The sequence below is a fragment of the Theropithecus gelada genome, chromosome 20 (genome assembly GCF_003255815.1).
Source record: "Theropithecus gelada isolate Dixy chromosome 20, Tgel_1.0, whole genome shotgun sequence".
Lineage (NCBI taxonomy): Eukaryota > Metazoa > Chordata > Mammalia > Primates > Cercopithecidae > Theropithecus > Theropithecus gelada.
Genome location: NC_037688.1, coordinates 52164180 through 52185405, shown reverse-complemented (window position 1 = coordinate 52185405; position 21226 = coordinate 52164180). Strand labels below are relative to the sequence as shown.

At 59.2% G+C, this 21226-nt stretch overlaps 1 protein-coding gene across 1 annotated transcript in view; it reads right to left on the bottom strand.

The window, feature by feature from the left end:
* Nucleotides 1-8378: 8378 nt before the first annotated feature.
* The window catches only part of LMF1 (lipase maturation factor 1), a 122879-nt gene continuing 110031 nt past the window's right edge, over nucleotides 8379-21226 (bottom strand). Inside the window, exons 11-12 of the mRNA XM_025369753.1 lie at nucleotides 9956-10762; nucleotides 8379-8394 (exon numbers count right to left, since the gene is read on the bottom strand). Coding sequence (XP_025225538.1) covers nucleotides 8379-8394; nucleotides 9956-10762 — 823 coding nt within the window. The remainder of the gene's footprint in view (nucleotides 8395-9955; nucleotides 10763-21226) is intronic.

Below are 21226 nucleotides of genomic sequence, written 5' to 3'. Positions count from 1 at the left end.
TAACAGACGTTCTTAACGAGCCTCCGCTCCCTGACGACCAGCAGACGCGGTTTTACACACCCCATCTGCATGGCGGCAGCCGGGCGGCCCCGCGCGGCCCAGGCAGGAGGTGACGCCAGCGTTTCTCATCCCCTCTCTCCTGTCGACTTGCAGATTCCTGCAGACCCTCGGCCTGTCTGCGGCCCCTCGCCCACGGCCTCCCTGGCGAGGTTTCCTCCAGCATTAAAAGCAGGAAAGAACTGGCCGTGTTCCCCAAGAGCCGAACTTCCGTGGCTTCATCATCAGAAACGCAAATGTTGAGTCGGCTCCTCGGGGGGCTCCAGCTGCGGGTGAATGACATGAGCCAGACCTCCCCATTTTTTGTTCTTTTTTGTTTTTTTGAGACCGTTTTACTCTTTGATCCCAAACTGGAGTGCAGTGGCGCAATCTCGGCTCACTGCAACCTCTGCCTCTGGGTTCAAGCGATTCTCCTGCCTCAGCCTCCCGAGTAGCTGGGATTACAGGCGCCCACCCCACACCCGGCTCGTTTTGTATTTTAAGTGGAGATGGGGTTGCACCGTGTTGTCCAGGCTAGTCTCAAACTCCTGAGCTCATGCCCTCCTTGGCCTCCCAAAGTGCTAGGATTACAGGTGTGAGCTACTGGCTACTGCCCCTGGCCCGAGATCTTCCCTTGTTTTTGCGTTTCTCCTGCCTCAGAGATGGAGTCTCGCTCTGTTGCCCAGGCTGGAGTGCCGTGGCCGGATCTCAGCTCACTGCAAGCTCCGCCTCCTGGGTTTACGCCATTCTCCTGCCTCAGCCTCCCGAGCAGCTGGGACTACAGGTGCCCGCCACCGTGCCCGGCTACTTTTTTTTTTTTTGTATTTTTAGTAGAGACGGGGTTTCACCGTGTTAGCCAGGATGGTCTCGATCTCCTGACCTCATCCTCCACCCGCCTCGGCTTCTCAAAGTGCTGGGATTATAGGCGTGAGCCACCGTGCTTGGCCGACCTTCCCATTTTAACACCCACTTGCCCCCTCCTGCCCCCACAGGGCCTGGGGGAGCCTTCACTGTGCAGGACACGGGCCAAAGCAGAAGGAGTCAGGAGGAAGGAAGCGAGGCCACCCCTGCTGACTGTGCACCCACAAGCCTGCCGTGCCTGAATGTTGGTTCACCTAGAGTCAGGGGCTCAGGGACAGGACTAATTTTGGAACCAGACTGCCAGGGTTCACACTCTGGTGGTGTTATCTTCTGCCTATGTGGTTTTAACCTCTCTGTGCTCTGGTTTCATCACTTGTGAATTGGGGCTAATGGTTCCTACCTAACAGGTGTGAGGATTAGATAAATGGATACATGGAGAGGGCTAGTGGTCAGTGCCATGTGTCAACCAAGGATGATGGTGGTGATGATGGTGAACTGTAGCGATGGTGACGATGGTGAAGAGTGTAGTGATGCTGGTGGTGGTGAGGACTATAGTGATGGTGATGGTAAAGACTGTAGTGATGGTGATGGTGGTGGTGAAGACTAGTGATGGTGATGATGGTGAGGACTGTAGTGATGGTGATGATGGTGAGGACTAGTGATGGTGATGATGGTGAGGACTGTAGTGATGGTGATGATGATGGTGAACTGTAGCGATGGTGATGATGGTGAGGACTATAGTGATGGTGATGATGGTGGTGAAGACTGTAGTGATGGTGACAATGGTGAGGACTATAGTGATGGTGATGATGGTGAACTGTAGCGATGGTGATGATGGTGAAGAGTGTAGTGATGCTGATGGTGGTAAAGACTGTAGTGATGGTGATGACGGTAAAGACTGTAGTGATGGTGATGACGGTAAAGACTGTAGTGATGGTGATGATGATGAGGACTGAGGTGATGGTGATGGTGGTGAAGACTGTCGTGATGGTGATGATGATGGTGAACTGTAGCAATTGTGATGATGGTGAAGAGCATAGTGATGCTGATGTTGGTGGTGAAGACTATAGTGATGGTGATGATGGTGGTGAAGATTGTAGTGATGGTGATGGTGATGATGGCCCTCACCATCTTGGCTGTACCACGTCCAGGTTGCTGTCAGGACACAGCCTGAGGATACCAGACCCCCATGTTGCAGAACCACCTGAGTTTTGTTACGGAATACATGTGGACTGTGAAGGAACAATATTCCTTTTCACCTCCCTGGAGTCATTTCCCTTAAATCAGGAAACAGGCATCGGGAAAGGAATGTACTAGTGGGTCCTACTTAAAAACGAGCAAGCTGAGTGTAAACTCAAGCAACAAAGCTCAACGTAGAGGATTCCTGTTAAGTCATGGAAGGGCTCACTGTCGGGTCCTCCCTGGCGGCCTCCTGCATGTTGAAGCTCTGGGTCGTGTGCTTTCTAAGCCCATGTTACTTGCAGGGAGTTGAGAACATTTGTGCCTATTTTGGGGGAGGGAATTTATTCATTATTCCAGGTGTAAGGAACATTGATGGGATGTTACTCACGATAATTTATCAGATGCTCGGAGCACAAGCTCTGTTTCACCGAAAGAGGAAACCCAGGAGATGCTGGAGTGGGAGGCGGAGAAGGGGTGGAGTGACGGCAGGTGGGATGCTTGTCTGACGTGTGTGTGTCGTCGGCACCGCGGGGCCTTCAGGAAACGATCGGCAAAATGGTTTCCCTCTGAGCGTGTCCTTGTGGCCTGCGTTTATTTAGCACAGCCTGAACTGGGGGCTGCTGGCCTGGCCTGGGGAGGCCCTCTGGTGTCCGGCACTTCCTTTCCTGCGCTCTGTTGGTGGCTTCCTAGAGTGAGGGCGCATTGCAGCTCCTCACCTAACTCCACACTGTGGAGCCTACATTCCCCTCCTGGTTCCTGCCTCACTGGGTGTTGGAAACATCCTCACTTGGGAGACTGAGGGGCTCCTAGAAGATCTGCTGGGGCCTGGTCTTAGAGGAGAAGCAATCTGTGTCCACGGGACGGGGTCGCAGCACTGAGCGAGGGGCCGGTGTGCTGTGGTTGAGGGCCTCGAAGGGGAGCGAGATACGTGGCCCGAAAACACGCCCCGTTGGCATCAGGAGTATTGTGAGCTGCAGGCAACTGAGAATCAACAGAGGCAGAAAAACGGCTTCTCAGAGCTTCTCTCCTGACTAAAACCAGCAACTCCTGGGACCTGAGGCTGCTACACATGCCTTCTTCAGGGTGAGGGTGGTTCCGTTCCCAGAAGGGAGACTTGGAATAAAACATGCCCCAAATCTCTGCTTGGGGGGACCAAGACAGAGACACCACTTATGCCTGTATTATCACAAACTCTCTTTTCTTTTTTTTTTTTTTGAGACAGAGTCTCGCTCTGTTGCCCAGGCTGGAATGCAGAGGCGCGATCTCAGCTCACTGCACCCTCTGCCTCCCGGGTCAAGTGATTCTCCTGCCTCAGCCCCCCGAGTAGCTGGGATTACAGGTGCCCACCACCACGCCAGGCTAATTTTTTTTTTTTTTTTTTTTTTTTTGAGAGGGAGTCTCCCTCTGTCCCCCAGGCTGGAGTGCCTGGCTCAATCTCAGCTCACTGCAACCTCCGCCACCTGGGTTCATGCCGTTCTCCTGCCTCAGCACCCTGAGTAGCTGGGATTACAGGCACTCACCACCACGCCTGGCTAATTTTTATATTTTTAGTAGAGGTGGGGTCTGGCCATGTTGGTCGCCAGGCTGGTCTGGAACTCCTGATCTCAGGTGACCTGCCCTCCTCGGCCTCTCAAAGTGTTGGGATTACAGACATGAGGCACCCAGATAAACTTTGTCTACTGTCCTTTTAAAACCCCTTTTGTCTTTTCTGAAGAAACCTGTTTGTTCTTCCCCTCAGAAGCCTTTTCTCCTGCTGCCCCCTCCCTGACCTAGTGAGGATGGGAGGCGGTGGCTTGCACACTGCTGAACCACCCGCTTTCTCTCGTTGGCTGCCGTGTGCTTGTCAATCAAATTTTTCATTCTATGGATCCGTCTTTTGTCAGTTTAATTTGCAGGCCCCAGTCACTGAATTTAAGAGGATAGAGGAATAGTTTTTTCCCTAACTTGGCCAGACATGGCGGGGTGGGATCTGGGACTGAGGACCCCACAGCCCCACTGACTCCCTCACCTTACATGTGACAAGGTCGTGGAACTTGCCAGCAAACCCGGGAGGTGAGGACTGCGTGTGATCCCTGGGCAGACACGGTGGCTTTTCATGAGAACGAAGTGTTGTCACCTTGTGCAGTGGCTGAGAGAAGAGGCCCTGGGAGGCAGGGGAGGGCCAGGTGCACACCTGTGGGGTGGTGACCCCCGGCAGCCTTGGGGGGCTGTGGATATAGGAAAATGTTAAAAAGATGTTTTCGTTTTTTCTTGTGTGTGTTTTAAATTGGTTTCGAAATATCTCATGTAGGACCTTTGGTGGGGAGGCATGGATCCACCCTGTGTGCCCCCGCTGTACCTGCAGCTGTCCCCTCCCCAGGCCTGGCAGCGTGCAGGGAGGCCTGAGTCCCCCGAGTCTGTGGACAAATGTGGTCTGGGGACACCAGCGCCTCCCAAGCCACGAAACTCAGGGAGAGTGGACGCCACGCCCAGCGTCCTCGTGCTGTGTCAGGAAAGGGACACAGCGTCAGGGACACACCCGAGTGTCCAACCTGGTCCTGGGGACGGGGGCAGGGGGAAGGGATTGCCATCTCTGCAAGGCGTCGGGAGCTGTGAGCCCGTAACACCAGTCATTCTGATGCTGGCTGAGCCGCCACCCCTGCTGGGCCTGCTGAGAGCCCTGGTGGGCACGCCACCGTCCCGTCCACAGCACCACTGCTGGCCTGGCCAGGATGCATCCCTGTGGGGGGCTGCCCCTGCTCTGAGGATGTTTGCAGCTTCCTCAGCCTCCACTCGCCTGATGCCAGCAGCATCTGTGGTTCGGGATGGGCAGAAACACCCCACATGGCCCCGGGGTGCCCCGGCGGGCAGAGTCACCCAGGTTCTTCTCTGGACAGTGAGAAGCCACGACGGGGCACTGGTGCCGATTCTGTCTGCGTCACAAAGCGCTGCCTCTTACCAAGCGGTGGGTGCTCAGCCGGCTGCCTCCACCGTTTCCCCTCCCCGCAGATCCCGTTCTGTGCACCCCAGAATGTGGGCTGACTTTTGTTCTTCACTGTGAGAGCTGCTGGGAAGCAGAGGAGAGTGGGATTCCTTCCTCCTCGTCCTTCTCCGAGCGGGAGGGTGATGGCCGATGGCGTCGGGGCGCATGTATTGCTTTGAGAGGCTGAGAGGAGGACCCGTGGCCCCCACACCCTTCCCACGGGGCTTCGTGCCCTGAGCAGCAAACGGCCGTGGATCCCAGAGCCAGACCCCGGGCCCACCCAGCCCAGGGGGAGGCCGGACTGTCAAGCTCAAGCACGCAGCCTCGGTTCAGGGACAGGTTCCCCGCGTGGCGAGGGGCACGGTGGTCCGAGAGCCGGATGAGAACCCGCTGCCTCCTCGCGCCGTGCCGTTTGGCAGCTCAGGCTGGAGGGAGGTTCGCACGGCTGCTAGACATGTTCCTTGCAGGATCCCTGGGGAATTCTAAATTTCAGTCACACTCTCTAAATTTTCATTAAGAGCCTTCATCCGGAGAAAATGATGGATTAGATTTTATTGTTGGAAAGGAGCCAGATAAAATTAGATGCCTCTTTTAGCTCCCAGCCTCCACCCCTCTGTTCTTTCCTAAAACCTGTCCTTTTCTCCCTCGGTTCCCTGCAAACCGGGATTCAAAAATGTTTGTTCGCTAAAAGCAATTACATACGGCTGCTTCCTTTGAGCCTCTGCTTTTATTTTCTGTGTGATTTCGCCTTTCTTCCACTTTTTAAAGTCTGGGACGGCTTTTGGCGCCGAGCGCTGCGGGCATGAGAGTGAGAGTCGCTTGTGGTCTCTTTGTCCCCTTCAGGAAACCGGGTCAGAATTTTACAGCTAAAGCTGGTAAGATATTTCGCACAGCAAAATTAATCAGATTCCTCGTCCACCTCTACTTCTCCCTCCCCAGTTCTCTTTCTTCTTGACGTGCTAACGTGCCTCCTTGGCCACCAAAATAGAATTCAGGCTTTGCCACAAAACTGCCGCTTTTTAACCTGGCTGGGTTTCTGTGGGCTGCGTGTGCCGTGGCTGCTACTGTGTCTGTGGATGGTGAATTTTAAAAACAGATGTCGGGCCGGGCGCAGTGGCTCATGCCTGTCATCCCAGCGCTCTGGGAGGCCGAGGCGGGTGGATCACCTGAGGTCAGAAGTTTGAAGCCACCTTGGCCAACATGGGGAAACCCCATCTGTAGTAAAAATACACACACACACACACACACACACACACATACACACACAAAACTAGCCGGGCGTGGTGGTGGGCACCTGTAGTCCCAGCTATTTGGGAGGCTGAGGCAGGAGAATGGCGTGAACCCGGGAGGCGGAGGTTGCAGTGAGCTGAGATCGAGTCACTGCTCTCCAGCCTGGGTGAGAGTGAGACTCTGTCTCACCAAAGAAAAACAAACAAACAAAAAACAAAAAAAGAGAAGAGAATAAGAGTATGGAGAAATGCGTGAGTTTTAAACTAAAAAATGTAAAAGCTCGTGATCCGTCACGAGGTCAGGAGATGAGACTATCCTGGCTAACACGGTGAAACCCCGTCTCTACCAAAAAAATACAAAAAACTAGCCGGGCGAGGTGGCGGGCACCTGTAGTCCCAGCTACTCGGGAGGCTGAGGCAGGAGAATGGCGGGAACCCGGGAGGTGGAGCTTGCAGTGAGCTGAGATCCGGCCACTGCACTCCAGCCTGGGTGACAGAGCGAGACTCCGTCTCAAAAAAAAAAAAAAAAGTAAAAGCTGTTTCAAGACTCAACAGGCCGAGGAGGGAAGTTCTCTGAGGAGCGGCTGCGCCGTTGGGGAGGGGAGGGTGCGCACGGGTGTCTCTGCGTGTACACGTGTGTCTGTGTGTACACGTGTGTCTGTGTGGGATGTACACGTGTGTCTGTGTGTACACGTGTGTCTGTGTGTGTACACGTGTGTCTGTGCGTGTGTGTGAGGTGGTTTGGGAGACCCGGCCCTGGCTCTGCCTCTGCTCACAGACACTGAGGATGTGGCTCTCGGGCCGGGTGTGCAGACTTCTCCCCACCTGCCTGACCCTGTCGCCTCCGGGCCTCAGACCTGGCACCGCGCCTGTTTGCCGAGGCGTCTCTGCTCAGTTCCCGGCGTCTGTCTCACGGGTTTCGCCTCCTGATTCTCGGGCAGGCCGTGGTCGTCCGAGCAGGTTGGTCTCCCAGTGGTTGCAAAGCTGGCCCTGAGGAAACCCCTGCCCTCGGGCTGCACTCGGGAGGTGCCAGTCACTGCGCCCAGGGATTTCATAGACCTGCTGGTTGTCACTATGCTCCCCGGAGTCACCCTGGCGGTTCTGGGAGGGTCCCTGTTGCACAAACAAGGAAACCAAGACACGGGATGGAAATGGGCCGGCCTCTAATCCCTGGGTTGTGCTGGAGCCCACGGGTAGCTCTGGAAGCTGCACATGTCACCTTATGCCAGGGGCGCAACGGCACGCAATGCACACACACAACATGCGCACCCGCGGTGCATGCACATAACACACGCACATGCACACAACACACGCACACACACGTACAGACAACACATACAACACACATGCACACGGACACACGGTGCCCACCACGTGTGCAGACACAACACACACACATGTGCACACACATGGACACGCTGTCATGCACAGGAACACACCCCTCCCCTCATGCCACACACGTGACAACTGGAGCCCGGATGTGCGTCCTGGGGGGGCCCTGCTGTTTCTCTCTCTGCCCCTGTGTCCTGGGAGAATGTGCTCCAGGAACCTTGCAGCGGACAGGACCTGGAAGGGTGTCCCAGGCCCGGGGAACAGCCCGGCTCAGGCCTGGGGGCGCGGGCAGCCAGGCAGGGGTCTGGCCCAGTCCTAGTGGGGGGAAATGAACTCTCAGCCCCCAGGGTATGGCTGGGGCCACCGTGCCTGGACCCAGGTCAGACGAGTCACTCGCACATCCTGAAATCCTGCCATAGGCTGGAATTCAGGTGCATTAAATGTGCCGAGATTTACGCACTCAGGGCCTTGGGGATGTGAACCAACAGTTTCTTCAAAAGCAGACACCTGCCTACAGCAGGGCCATTATGAAGCTAGAGTCAGACACTGAGACTTGTGTGATGAAACAGACCCAGGGTTCGTGTTTCAGGCCTGAGGCTGGAGGCAGGAGGCAGGGAGGGACGCTGGGCCGAGGCCTCGTCTCCTAGAGGCTCTGACCCCACTGGTGCAGGGTGGTGTGTGGGCAGGGGCACCTCCGGAGTGGAGGTTTGATGTGGAGCACAGGAGTCACTTTGGGTGGGAAGACCGAGGCCTGGGGGGCACTCAGGACTCTACCCTCAGGGGCTCCGTGAGCTAGAGTGGGGAATGGGGGGAGTGGACCGGAAGCCTCTGGGGGGCCGACAATGGGAAGGCCCCTGCCCTGGGAGGCTGGGGGTTGTCACCATGGCAGCGCTGTGCCCTCTGGGAAGGTCCTTCGCTCTCCGGGTGGGGTCCGTGGGACCCTGTGATGAGCAGGCCTCTGATGGTGGGTGGGGTCCTGTCCCTCTGTTCCTACCCAGCCAGGGGTGACAGTTCCGTCTTCCTCCCGCATCAGCCGGCGGCCCCTTCCCAGGAACTCTCTGAGTCCATCTGCTGCTCCGGGGCTGCTGGGGTGAGGACGGGGTGAAGAGGCGCGGCCCTGCCTGTACCACCACTGCCCACCGAGGCCCACACCCCACCCACGGCGGCCGGGACAGACGTCCTTCCCGTATCCTGTGTCCCCTCACCACTACCAGCCTGGCACCTCCTTTGCCCATTCCCACTCAGGCACTGCCCTGGGATGAGGCTGCCCCACACCTGGGCACACACCCGGCCACATGCCCACCCCACACCGGGCACACACCCAGCCCGCATCCGGGCAGGCCTGGGTCCTGTTGGCCGGGAAGAAGTGGGCGGGTGGGCTGTGGAGTGGGCAGTGCTGTCTGCGTTGGTGCTGAACGGAGGGGCCTCCTGCTGCTGCGTGAGGCGGCCAGGTTTCCCTGGAGTCTCTCCAAGGTGCTCTGAGAGAGAGTCGAGGGGCCCTGGGCCTCTGGCTTCTGTGTGGGGTGACGTGGGAGGGCAGGGAATGGAAAAATCTTTCTCCCCCCACCATTAGGAAAGAAAAACGGTTTCCATGGGGCCAAGTTTATTTTATTTTATTTATTTTTTTGAGACGGAGTCTCACTCTGTCGCCCAGGCTGGAGTGCGGTGGTCCGATCTCGGTTCACTGCAAGCTCCGCCTCCCGGGTTCACGCCGTTCTCCTGCCTCAGCCTCCTGAGTAGCTGGGACTACAGGCGCCGCCACCTCGCCCGGCTAGTTTTTTTTGTATTTTTAGTAGAGATGGGGTTTTGCCACGTTGGCCAGGTTGGTCTCGATCTCCTGACCTCAGGTGATCCACCCGCCTTGGCCTCCCACAGCACTGGGATGACGGGCATGAGCCACCGCGCCCGGCTGGTGTTAACTGATTTTAAAGTGCACACTTGGGCGGCCCTCACCTCTGTCGGGTCCCGAATGTCCTCATCACCCCAAAAGGCAACCCCGTCTCCATAAGCACTGGCTCCCCACCCCTTCCCCAGGCCTGGGAGCCTCCACGTCTCTCTGGCTTGGCCTGTTCTGGATGTTTTGTAGAAATGGCATCAGACGCTGTGTCCCTCTGTGCCCAGCCTTCGTCAGTCGGGGTCCTGCCTCAGGTTTCATCCCGGCATGCTGTGTGCTTGTGCCTCCTTCCTTCTCATGGCTGAGTGGCGCTCCGCACGTGGCCGGCCTGCCTGCAGTTTGTGGCTCATCTGTGGGTGGACGCTGAGCTGGGCTGTTGGCCATTGTGCGTGAGATGCTATGGTTGTCCATGCACCAGCTCTTGTTGGACGGAGGTTTTCGTGGTGCCTGGCCATGTACCCAGAAGTGGTGTTGTGGTTGTAGTGGGTGGCGTTGTGGTTGTAGTGGGTGGCATTGTGGTTGTAGTGCATGGTGGTGTGGTTGTGGTGGGTGACGTTGTGGTTGTAGTGGGTGGCGTTGTGGTTGTAGTGGGTGGTGTTGTGGTTGTAGTGGGCGGTGTTGTGGTTGTGGGTGGTGTTGTGGGTGTTCTGGGGGATGTTGTGGGTGTTGTGGGCGTTGGGGGTGTTGTGGGCGTTGTGGATGGTGTTGTGGGTGGTGTTGTGGGCGTTGTGGATGGTGTTGTGGGTGGTGTGGGTGGTGTTGTGGGCGTTGTGGATGGTGTTGTGGGAGTTGTGGGCGTTGTGGATGGTGTTGTGGGTGGTGGTGTGGGAGTTGTGGGTGTTGTGGGTGGTGTTGTGGGTGTTGTGGGTGGTGTTGTGGGTGTTGTGGGCGTTGTGGATGGTGTTGTGGGTGTTGTGGGCGTTGTGGATGGTGTTGTGGGTGGTGTTGTGGGTGGTGTTATGGGTGTTGTGGGTGGTGTTGTGGGTGTTGTGGGCGTTGTGGATGGTGTTGTGGGTGTTGTGGGCGTTGTGGATGGTGTTGTGGGTGGTGTTGTGGGTGGTGTTGTGGGTGATGTTGTGGGTGGTGTGGGTGGTGGTGTGGGAGTTGTGGGTGTTGTGGGTGGTGTTATGGGTGTTGTGGATGGTGTTGTGGGTGTTATGGGTGTTGTAGGTGGTGGTGCGGGAGTTGTGGGTGTTGTGGGTGGTGGTGTGGGCATTGTGGGTGTTGTGGGCAGTGTGGGCGTTATGGGTGTTGTAGGTGTTGTGGCTTTGGGCGGAGGGCATTTGGTTCACTGCATTTCCTGGCCGGCATCTCCTTCTGTCATCGAATGCCGGGCGCCCATGCACGGTCCTTACTGGGGTTTGGTACCGTCCACCTACGGATTAAAAACGTTCATGGACCTCTGGTTTCAAAACACCCGGGCCGGGCTTGTAGGCAGAGCCAGTCTCACACCATCTCCTCCTTTCTGAGATAGGTGGGGCTCTGGGCAGGGAAGGAGGGAAGGAGGGAAGGAGGCAGGCTTGGAGCCTTGACCACAGGGAGGAGGGGAAACTCCTTGGACGCGCTGGAGCCCAGTCCGGCTTGTGGAACGAGGCTGCGGGAGCCTGAGACCGGGGGGCTGCAGGGCCTGCACCATGGAGGGTCCCCGGGGGACGGGACAGCCTTCCCGCCTCTTCCAGCCCCTGGTGCTCGGCTGTGCCTTAGCTGTGGCCTCGTCGCTCCAGCCTCTGCCTCCGTCGTCATGCACTGTGTCTTCTGACTTTGGATTTAGGGTCCGTCCTGATCCGGTGTGACCGCATCTCAGTGACATCTGCAAGGACCCTGATTCCAGACAAGGTGGCTGTTTGATATTTGAGTGGTGGGGGGCGCTGCTGAGCCCCCTTGCTGCCTCCTTGTAGGACTGAAGGGCATTTTGCCTTTGAGCAGGAGACTCCACACACGTGGACACTGACACTGAGCCACGGGGCTGGTCGCCATCCCCCTCCTGTGGCACCGCATGCCAGGGCCTGGCGCCTTCTGCGTGGGTCACATGGCCTTGGGTCCGGCCCCCGCCAGAGGCTGAGGCCCAGGGACCGTGCTGGGCTGGAAGGCGCTGCTGACGCGGGCGTTTTTAGATAAGCAGGAAGCTGCCGAGAGGAAGCTTTGTTTTTACTTCGTTCCGGCCTCTGGTTTTTGGAGATGGCCTTTAAAGATTTGTTTCTGATTTTATCTCAAAGGCGGTGAGGAAAAGCCTATGGGTCGGGCTCCAGAAGAAACATCCGGGAGGAGGCCCCTGAGCCTGGGACCGCGGGGCGGGGGCTGCAGGGGTCCCAGGAGGAGGCGCTCCCGGCCCCGCACAGCCCTGTGGCTGCAGCCCCTGCCTGGGCCTGTGGGCCTGCTGTGTGGTGGTCCTGGGGCAGGGCTCACAGAGCCTCACTCCCCAGAACGCCAGCCTGTGTCCCCGAAGGGTCCCCTCTCCTTAGAGGGGTTTAGTCCCACCGGTGGATGAACTTGACATGGCTGGGCTGGTTTCAAGGGAGGGCTCTGCCCACCGTCATCACGTGTCACGAACGCCCCGCCGACCCCTCTGTCCTTGGCCTTCTGGCCCAGCCAGGCGCCTGGAGCACTCAGTGGCCCTGCTGAACGTCACAGAGGCTGCCGGGCACGTGGGGACGGGGACTCGCCCGCTGGGAACAGGTGTGAGGGCCCAGCTCTGACCGGCAGGTGCCCGGAAGGGGTTCTCCTTGGATGAGAGCTGCCTTCAGCCCCTCGGTCGGGAACCTCTTGGGCCACCCTGGCAGCCTTTGCCCTGTGGGTTTCTCTCTCTGGGAGATGTTTACTTTCCTGGCAGTTGGCCACCGTGGCACTCACAGAAAAGGGCAGGGCGGCCCCTCAGACCCTTTCCCGAGGCCACACCACCCTGAAAGCAGGGTGCATGCCCTGAGCAGAAGCAAGGACCGGGGCCTCTCCTCCCAGCTGGGCCCCGAGATTCTGGGACCCATCTCCAAGGCCAGCTGGGCCCCGGGATTCTAAGACCCATCTCCAAGGCCAGGGCAGGGCTGGGGCAGGGGGCGTTTATTAAGTTCTTAGGAAAAAAAAAGCAAAATTAACACAGAAACAAATGGATGAACCAGCAATGGGCGGGACCCGCCTGTGGACTCTGCCCCGGCCCTGCTCAGGGCTCTGTGGCCCCAGCTCCTTTCCTGGCGAGATACCCACCCTGCCCTGTGCCACCAGCAGCTTCAGAAGCAAATGTTCCAGAAAGGAAGAGGAAGCGGCCAGGCAGGTGCGTCTCCCAGACTCTGCTCAAAGTGAACAAAAAGGAGGCAAAGGGACCAGAGAGGGCATGAGGTGGGGGAGGGGGAGTGAGGGGTGAGGGGGTGTGAGGCGGGGAGGGATGTGAGATGGGGGAGGGGGCGTGAGGTGGGGGCGTGAGGGGGAGGGGTATGAGGGGGAGAGGGCATAAGGTGGGGAAGGGGCGTGAGGCAGGGGAGGGGGTGGGGTGGTCAGGGTGTGGGGTGAAGGCATGAACCACAGTGGCTGGCCTCTTTTTTCTTTTTTTTTTTTTGAAACGGAGTCTTGCTCTGTTGCCCGGGCTGGAGTGCAGTGGCACAATCTCAGCCCACTGCAAGCTCCGCCTCCCGGGTTTGCGCCATTCTCCTGCCTCAGCCTCCCGAGTAGCTGGGATAACAGGCGCCCGCCACCTCGCCCGGCTAGTTTTTTTGTATTTTTAGTAGAGACGGGGTTTCACTGTGTTGGCCAGGATGGTCTCGATCTCCTGACCTCGTGATCTGCCTGCCTCGGCCTCCCAAAGTGCTGGGATTACAGGCGTGAGCCACCGCGCCCTGCCTGCCTCTTTCTTTTCCTGGAGATGCGTCTTGCTCTGCTGTCCAGGCTGAAATGCAGCGGTAAGATCGTGGCTCACTGCGCTCAAGTGATCCCTTCCTTCCGGTCCAGCCTCCCAAAGTGCTGGGAGAACAGGTGTGAGCCACTGCGCCCACCTCCAGGTTTAGCTGTGGGATGTTTGGGCTTTGAAAGGAGCTGAGCTGACAGAGCCAGGAGGGCTGGCTGCAGGATGGAGCGGCCGGGGCGCTGGTGTGGAAGGGACAGGACGGCTGTCACAGTGGCCTCTGCCCCCAGCTGGTGCCCTGTCCTCGCCGTCTCTGTCCAGGTGATCCGAGCAGCAGCAATCTTCTGTGCTGGCAGACGGGCCCTGACCACCCTGTGGGTCCTCAGCCCATCCACTGCCCCGTCCCTCCCGTCCACCCTGTGGCAGAGGCTTTTCACGGCAGTTCCGAGAACAGGAGGAAAGCCACCTCCAGCATTTGTTCTGAGTCTGTTCCCTGGCAAGGTGAGGCCTCAGCTCTTCCAGCGCTCATAAAAATTTACGGCCATCACAAAGGAGCTCAGCGGGTAGACTGCAGTGCTGGGCGGCACCCCCGTGAACCACCCTTTGTGAGCCGCTGCAGACACTTTGGCTTCGGGCTGGCATCTCCCGCCACCCTCATGACAGCAGCGGCTGCAGCCCCCGCCTCTTGGGCTGGCCCCATCACGGCAGCAAGGGCTCTGTGTGTGGACGGCCGCCCCCTGCAAGCATGTTTGTTAACAGGGACTGTGAGGAGCTGTGGGGGACTCAGGGCGCGGGGAACCGGGGTCTGGCTGAATATCACTCCCTACTCTGAAAGGACAGCGTTGGGACAATGGCTGGGCTGGGTGAGGCTGAGTGGGCCAGGAGGGGCAAAGGCAGGGAGGGGGTGCGAGGCACGAGGCTGGAAGTAGGGAGACAGTGTGTCCCGCTCGCCGTCACCCGTCCAGCCCGTCTCGCTCACAAATCCCTCTAGTCCACAGTGGCTGCCCCTTTATTCCTGGAACAACGGCTTGGGTTGGGGTCTGCGTCTGGGATCGGGGAGAGCAGGGGGCTCGTGCCCGGGAGCCTGTGGACAAAGGCACCTGCTCCGTGCTAGAGAAGGTTCTGCCCCAGCGAGGGGGCCATCAAGCCAGAGAGCCCAGGGCCAGCCACATGGGGAGGCTGGGTTGGGGACAGCAGCCCTGGCGCCTCTCCCTGAGAAGCAGCCTCCGCAAGCTGTGCCTGAGCCGAGGGCACCACCCAGGTCACCTCAGCCAGAGCCATGGCTGGATCGCGCCAACACGGTGACCTCCCAGCAGCTGCGTGATGTGAAGGTTTTCTTTTTTTATTTTTTTCTTTTCTTTTTTTTTTTTTGAGACGGAGTCTCGCTCTGTTGCCCAGGCTGGAGTGCAGTGGCCGGATCTCAGCTCACTGCAAGCTCCGCCTCCTGGGTTCCCGCCATTCTCCTGTCTCAGCCTCCCGAGTAGCTGGGACTACAGGCGCCCGCCACCACACCCGGCTAGTTTTTTGTATTTTTAGTAGAGACGGGGTTTCACGGTGTTAGCCAGGATGGTCTCAATCTCCTGACCTCATGATCCACCCGTCTCGGCCTCCCAAAGTGCTGGGATTACAGGCATGAGCTACTGTGCCCGGCCGGACATTTCCTTTTCATATCTTTACATATTCAATTTCTTTAATAGCCAAAGGGCTCTTTGGTATCAGTTACATTTTGGGTGAATTTTGGTTGTGGTTTTCAAGGAATTGGTCCATTTCTTGTAAGTTATAAAATTTACATGTCTAGAGGGGAGTTGTTTGTGCCTTTGACTTTGTGTTTTGGACAGCCCCTAGACCAAAGATGAGTCTTGACTGAGGCTGTGAGGGGCAGCTGTGCCCCGAGGCTGACGGGAGGAGCCAAACGGGGCCTGGGAAGATGGAGCCGTCCCAGCATAGCCACGCGGCTGTCAGGAGGGCACGGGGACTGGGCTGCTGTAGCAAACTGGGGAGCTTAAAGCAACAGAAACCCATCCCCACTGTCCAGGAGGCCAAAAGACTGAGCTCAAGGCTTGGGCAGAGCCGTGTTCCCACTGGAGGCTCCAGGGGAGGGTCCTCCTGCCCTTTCCAGCTCCCAGTGGCTTCAGGTGTTCCTCGGCTTATGGCCGCATTGCTCGTCTCTGCCTCTGACTTCACTTGACCACATCCTCTGTCCATGTTTTCTCCTCGCCTGTCTCTTAGAAGGACCCTTCCCACTGGATTTAGGGCCCACCCTACTCCAGGACAGTCTCTTCTCAAAGCCCTCAACCTACTGACGTCTGTAGAGACCCTTTTCCAAATAACGTCACATCCACAGGTTCTGGGGTGAGGACACGGACGTCTCTTTTTGGGGTTCATCATTCTCCTACTTATCACGGTCTCTAGGCCTCCGGGTCGGCCCCTCTGCTGCCAGGGTTTGTGGGTGGCTCTGACCCTGTCCAGGTGTGGGTGTGCACGGCCCGACCAGAGAAAGGGTACCCCCCTGCCCCCAGTGTGGACCCGCAGACCCTGTGGAGGTGGGAGAAGGTGGCTCTCCAGCCCGTGGGGGCTTTGCTCATTCTCAGCTCGGGGGTCGTGGGATGAGGAGGTCAGCGAAGCTGGCAAGTTATTCACAAGGTGCTTGGTGTCTGGTTCCCACCTTGTGGGTCTGAGGACGAAGCTCAGCGTGTTCACCGTCACCATCAGGTCATTTCCTCACTGCCACCGAGTGGCCGGGCTGGTCCCCTCACTGCCACCGAGCGGCCGGGCTGGTCCCCTCACTGCCACCGAGTGGCTGGGCTCATTCCTTTACTGCCACTGAGTGCCCGGGGCTGCTGCTTGGCGGTGGGGTCCCCATCATGGTATCCAGAAAGGGCCGAGGGTGCTGGTCACGCGCTGCCCTGTGCTGAGTGAACGTGGCCAGGGCACGTGGACCGGCTGGTTTTTGGTGCCGCCTGTGGGGCCATGGACTCAGCATGCTCCCCGCTGTGAACTGGGCCCCAGAGGTTGGGGGGAACGCCCTGGGGGATGCTGGGCACCTGGGTCTGGGGGATACGGGTTGGGGGGATGCCTGGGAGACCCTGGGCACTCAGGTCAGGGGGACGCTGGGGGGCGCCGGGCGCTCGGGTCAGGGGGACACTGGGGGGATGCTGGGCACTCGGGTCGGGGGGACACTAGGGGGACCCTGGGCACTCGGGTCAGGGGGACGCCGGGGGGCACGCTCCCAGCTGTGCTGCCCTGCAGGCTGGCCTCTGCTGTTGCCCAGAGCAGGAGGCTGGGTGCACGTGTGGGCACTGTGTTCTGAGCAGCCTGGATCAGAGGCCTGGGCTTGCGTTGTTCGCACAGCTGTGCTGCCTGAGCCCCGACAGGTGACGGTGGTGGGTCAGCTGTCCCTCCAGGGTCCCAGTGAAGGGTGGGGGGAGGCACCCCCGAGCTGTGGGTTTAACCCTCACCTGCCTGCACCCCTGCTCCCTGGGGAGGGGAAGCCTGGCCTCTCCTGTGTCCTCAGGTGGGCGTGGTCTTCTTGGCTTCTTGTTCCCCCCTCCCCCTGCCCACCTGCCCCCAGGGAAGAGGAGTCTCATTGGCAGATGCCTCAAGCCCCAGGGACATGGCGTCCTGCTGTGGCCAGGCTGAGGAGCCCTGGGGGCTGTGTGGACCCCTCCTTTGCTGCAGCTCTGCCTCTGGCTGAGATCACTGGGCTGGGGAGGCTCCACCCCGAGGAGGTGTGAAGCCCCTGTGAGGTCGCCACTGCCGGCCCTGGGACAGGAGAAGGGTGAGGACTCAGGGATGTGAGGATGGGTCCAATTGGCTGCCACCACCTGGAGGCCCCCAGGCTTTGCTGCTACTCCAGAGTCCTCAGGACAACAGAGGCCCTGAGCGTGTCCTGCCAGGCAGGAGCCTGGGGCCAAGCAAGTCCTCAGCAGCTGGCTCCACGGCCCCCCGAAGGCAGGGGCTCCGTAGGTGTTTGTGGAACGAACACACGAGCCTCCCACTGTGGGGGGTCCCGTGGGCCCTGCTGCAGCTCTGGATAGGGGGCTGGGGGCTGCCGTGGACAGCGTCCCCCTAAGGGGGTAGTGGACACCGGGTGTGGAGGGTAGCGGCGGGCAGGGCAGCCTGAGGACAGTCAGAGTGACGTGGGGCGAGGAGCCCTCAGGAGGCACCACACGTGCCCTGGATGAGGTGTCCCCACCCCCCGGAAAGCTGGACCTTTCTCCAAAAGAGGCTTTGAGCTCCAGAAAAAGAGCTGCTCCCCAGGTGTCCTGTGGCTGCTGGAAGCTCACGTTTCCCCTCGAGACAGAAAAGCCCTGAGCCCCTTTCTCAGGTGGGCATTTGAGGTCTTGGACCTGGTGGCTCCTCCCGCAGAAGCCAGGCCCAGAGCAGCAGGGGCTGGAGACTAGAAAAGGCTCGGCCAGGCCGCTCCGTGCAGAGGCTGGTTCAGGGACATGGCTGGGGTGTGGTCACCTCTGGGGTCAAGAGCAACCACCGGGCAGAGGCTCCGCTCCACGTGCCTCACTCCTATTTCCAAAATACCTTTCCATTCACACAATTTACCACACTGTGACATTCGCAGGAGGTGCCGCACCCGCGACTGTGTACGTACGTGTGCCGTGAGCTGGTGCGTACACGTGTTTCCACGCAGGTGACGTGTGTCCCCCTGTCCTGAGAGGGGCGTCACCGGTGCCTGTGTGTCCTGGTGCCACTAGCCCCGCTTCCTCCCCTTCCCTTCCAGGGAACATGGAATTTTTCTCCCTGGGAAATAGTCAATCGGGGGGTCTTCTCCCAGGTCCCTGCACAGGGCTGTCTAGGCCCCGCCGACCAGCCCCCCGTTAAGCCCCCAAACTCCTAGACTCACTTGGACCAGGGATGGCAGGAAGGGACCAGGGACCAGTTCCCTCCGTCCCCAGGTCCCCCAGGGCCTGTCCACTCAGGACCTCAGGCAGGTGAAAGAAAAACGAACCGCCCCTGCTACTGCATTTCGGGAGACTGGTGCCCTCACGGGCATGGGTGGCCTCGGGTGCCCCGATCCTGCAGCCACAGCCTCGAGCCCGGGCCGAGCCTTCCTCCCAGGAGGGCCCTGTGCGTCCCTCAGTGCTGCTGCGTCTCGGCCTCCCCAGGGTCCCCGGGAGTGTGCGAAGGGGATGCCCACTGGCTCCTCTCAGGGTGCGGGGCTTGCAGAGGCCCAGCCTGACCTTCAGCTCTGGGGCCTGACCCTGGACTACAGCTTCTCACCTGGGCTGTGGGTTTTGACTCTGGGCCACAGGACCTCACCCTGGGCTGGGGAACTCTGGGCTGTGGGTTCTGACTTGGGCTTGGGGACCTGACCCTGGGCCTCGGGTGGGGCTGCTGCAGGAGGCTGAGGGGGTGGTGGGACGGTTGGCTGAGGAGGGGCCTCCGTGTGCTTCTCCTGGTCAGACCCGGGTCTGTGGGCCTCCTGGGCCTGCGGCAAAACTCAGGGTTGTGTTGTGTCTCCAGGCAACGGTGAGGCGTCCCCGCCGCCCCCAGCTCTGCAGAAGGGAGTCTCGGTGTCTTGGAGCCGTGTTCTCTGGAGGCTCCAGGCACGATGCTTCCTGCTCCTTCCAGTTCCCATGGCCGGACGCCCCAGGGCGGGTGGGTCACTCCAGTGTCCGTGTTCACGTGGCCTCGTTCCCTCGGTGTGTGTTGTAGTCCCTGGCTTTACGAAGCCGTCATTGTGTCTGGGCCGCCCTCAATCCAGGATGACCTGATCTCAAGGCCCTCCCCTTAATCCCATCTGCGGAGACCCTAGTTCCAAAGAGGTCCCGTTCTGAGATTCCGGGTGGCCGTGAATTTAGGGAGACAGCGTTCCGCCCAGTGTCCCTATTGTCCTGGGGTCAAGGCCCACCCTCAGACCCTCCCCGGGGGGCTGACACCCAGTGAGGGGATAGACAACAGGAACAGCAGGCCTGGCCATGCCTGCCCCAGTGGCACCGTGGACAGTGGCTGGGGAGACCCCTGGGGGCGGTGACAGTGACCAAGTAGGGGATGTCCCTGGGCCCGGGGTGGGTTGGCTGAGGCGCCCCTGAGGACAGCCCCTGACTTATGGGCTGTACCGTCCACCTCCACCAGACAGGGCTGATGAGAGGGCAGGGCAGGCAGACGGGCCGGGGCAGCAGCCCGCAGCTGTGTGGCTCACAATAGGGCCGGCCCTGGCGGGGACACAGGCCCTGATCTGGCTAATGGTGCTGCGTATCTTTTGCATGGGGGAGAATTGTGAGTGTGGACGTCGTGGGGGAGATGAGGCCACCTGATGGAGAGCCTGCAGCCCACCCTTTAAAGGAACAAGGCATTTTTTTCACCCTTTTTTTCCGTGAGGCTCAGACAGCTGACTCCTTAAATATTAATCAGGGTCATTGAGATGCAAATGCGTGCCCACCACAGAAGGCCCCGCAGCTGCAGGGCTGGCACCGAACGTCCTGGCGGCCCAGATGCAGCCCTTACCAGAGCCGGCGGCGAGGACCACCTTCCCTGAGGACAAACGGGCGCCTGCCCCTCGACAGGAGCAAGGGCGGCGTGGGCCTTGCTGGGTCTTGTTGGCTTTGGCCATGGCTTTCCTGGCTTTCACTGCCCTTAAAACAAGGTGTCCTGGATAGGCAGGCGCCGGGGGCCCCCCAGCTCCTCTCGAAGCCATGAGGCTGGGGGAGGGCGCCGCGTGTCTGGCCCGTGGTGGGTTTAGAGGCTGAGTTTAGAAAAGTCTGGTCTGGGGGCCGGGCGCGGTGGCTCATGCCTGTAATCCCAGCACTTTGGGAGGCCGAGGTGGGTGGATCACGAGGTCAGGAGATCGAGACCATCCTGACCAACACAGTGAAACCCCATCTCTGCTAAAAATACAAAAAAACTAGCTGGGCGCGGTGGCGGGCGCCTGTAGTCCCAGCTGCCCGGGAGGCTGAGGCAGGAGAATGGCGGGAACCCGGGAGGCGGAGCTTGCAGTGAGCGGAGATCCGGCCACCGCACCCCAGCCTGGGCGACACCTAGGAGTGGAGCGGCTGCTTCCCGAGCAAGTTGACGTTTCATGTTTCCACAGTGGCTGCTGCCTCCCGTCCCGGTGGGTGTATGAGGGGAGGGGCTGCCTCCTCCGCCATCGTCTGGCAGAGCCTGGACAGGACAGTGTTTCCGCTCTACCGAGTGTTGGATGGAACTCGCCAGCGAACACATCTTGGCCTCAAGTTTTCTGTTGTAAATTTTACAAATTCAATTTCTTTTTTTCTTTTTTTTTTTGTCACCCAGGCTGGAGTGCAGTGGTACGATCTCGACTCACTGCAACCTCTGCTTCCCGGGTTCAAGCGATTCTCCTGCCTCAGCCTCCTGAAAACCTGGGATGACAGGCGTGCGCCATCACGGCGGCTAGTTTTTGTATTTTTGGTAGAGACGGGATTTCACCCTGTTGGCCAGGCTGGTCTGGAACTCCTGTCCTCAGGTGATCCACCCGCCTCGCCCTCCTAAAATGCTGGGATTATGGGCGTGAGCACCGGGTCTCTGTGTGGACGTGGAGTTGTGGGGCCACGTGGTCATCCATCTACACTGAACATTTTGAGCAGCCCCAGACAGTCTCCACATGGGCACATCACTTTGATGCACGGCAGGCGAGCCCGAAAGAGGAGCTTAGTCCAAGAGGGTTCTTGGCTTTGCCCAGGAAAGAACTGAAGAGCGAGCCAGAGGTGGAAGAAACAGCTTTACTAAAGAGGCAGGGTTTGGCCGGGCGCAGTGGGTCAAGCCTGTAATCCCAGCACTTTGGAAGGCCCAGGCGGGCGGATCACGAGGTCAGGAGATCGAGACCATCCTGGATAACAGTGAAACCCCGTCTCTACTAAAAAATACAAAAAACTAGCCGGGCGCGGTGGTGGGCGCCTGTAGTCCCAGCTACTCGGGAGGCTGAGGCA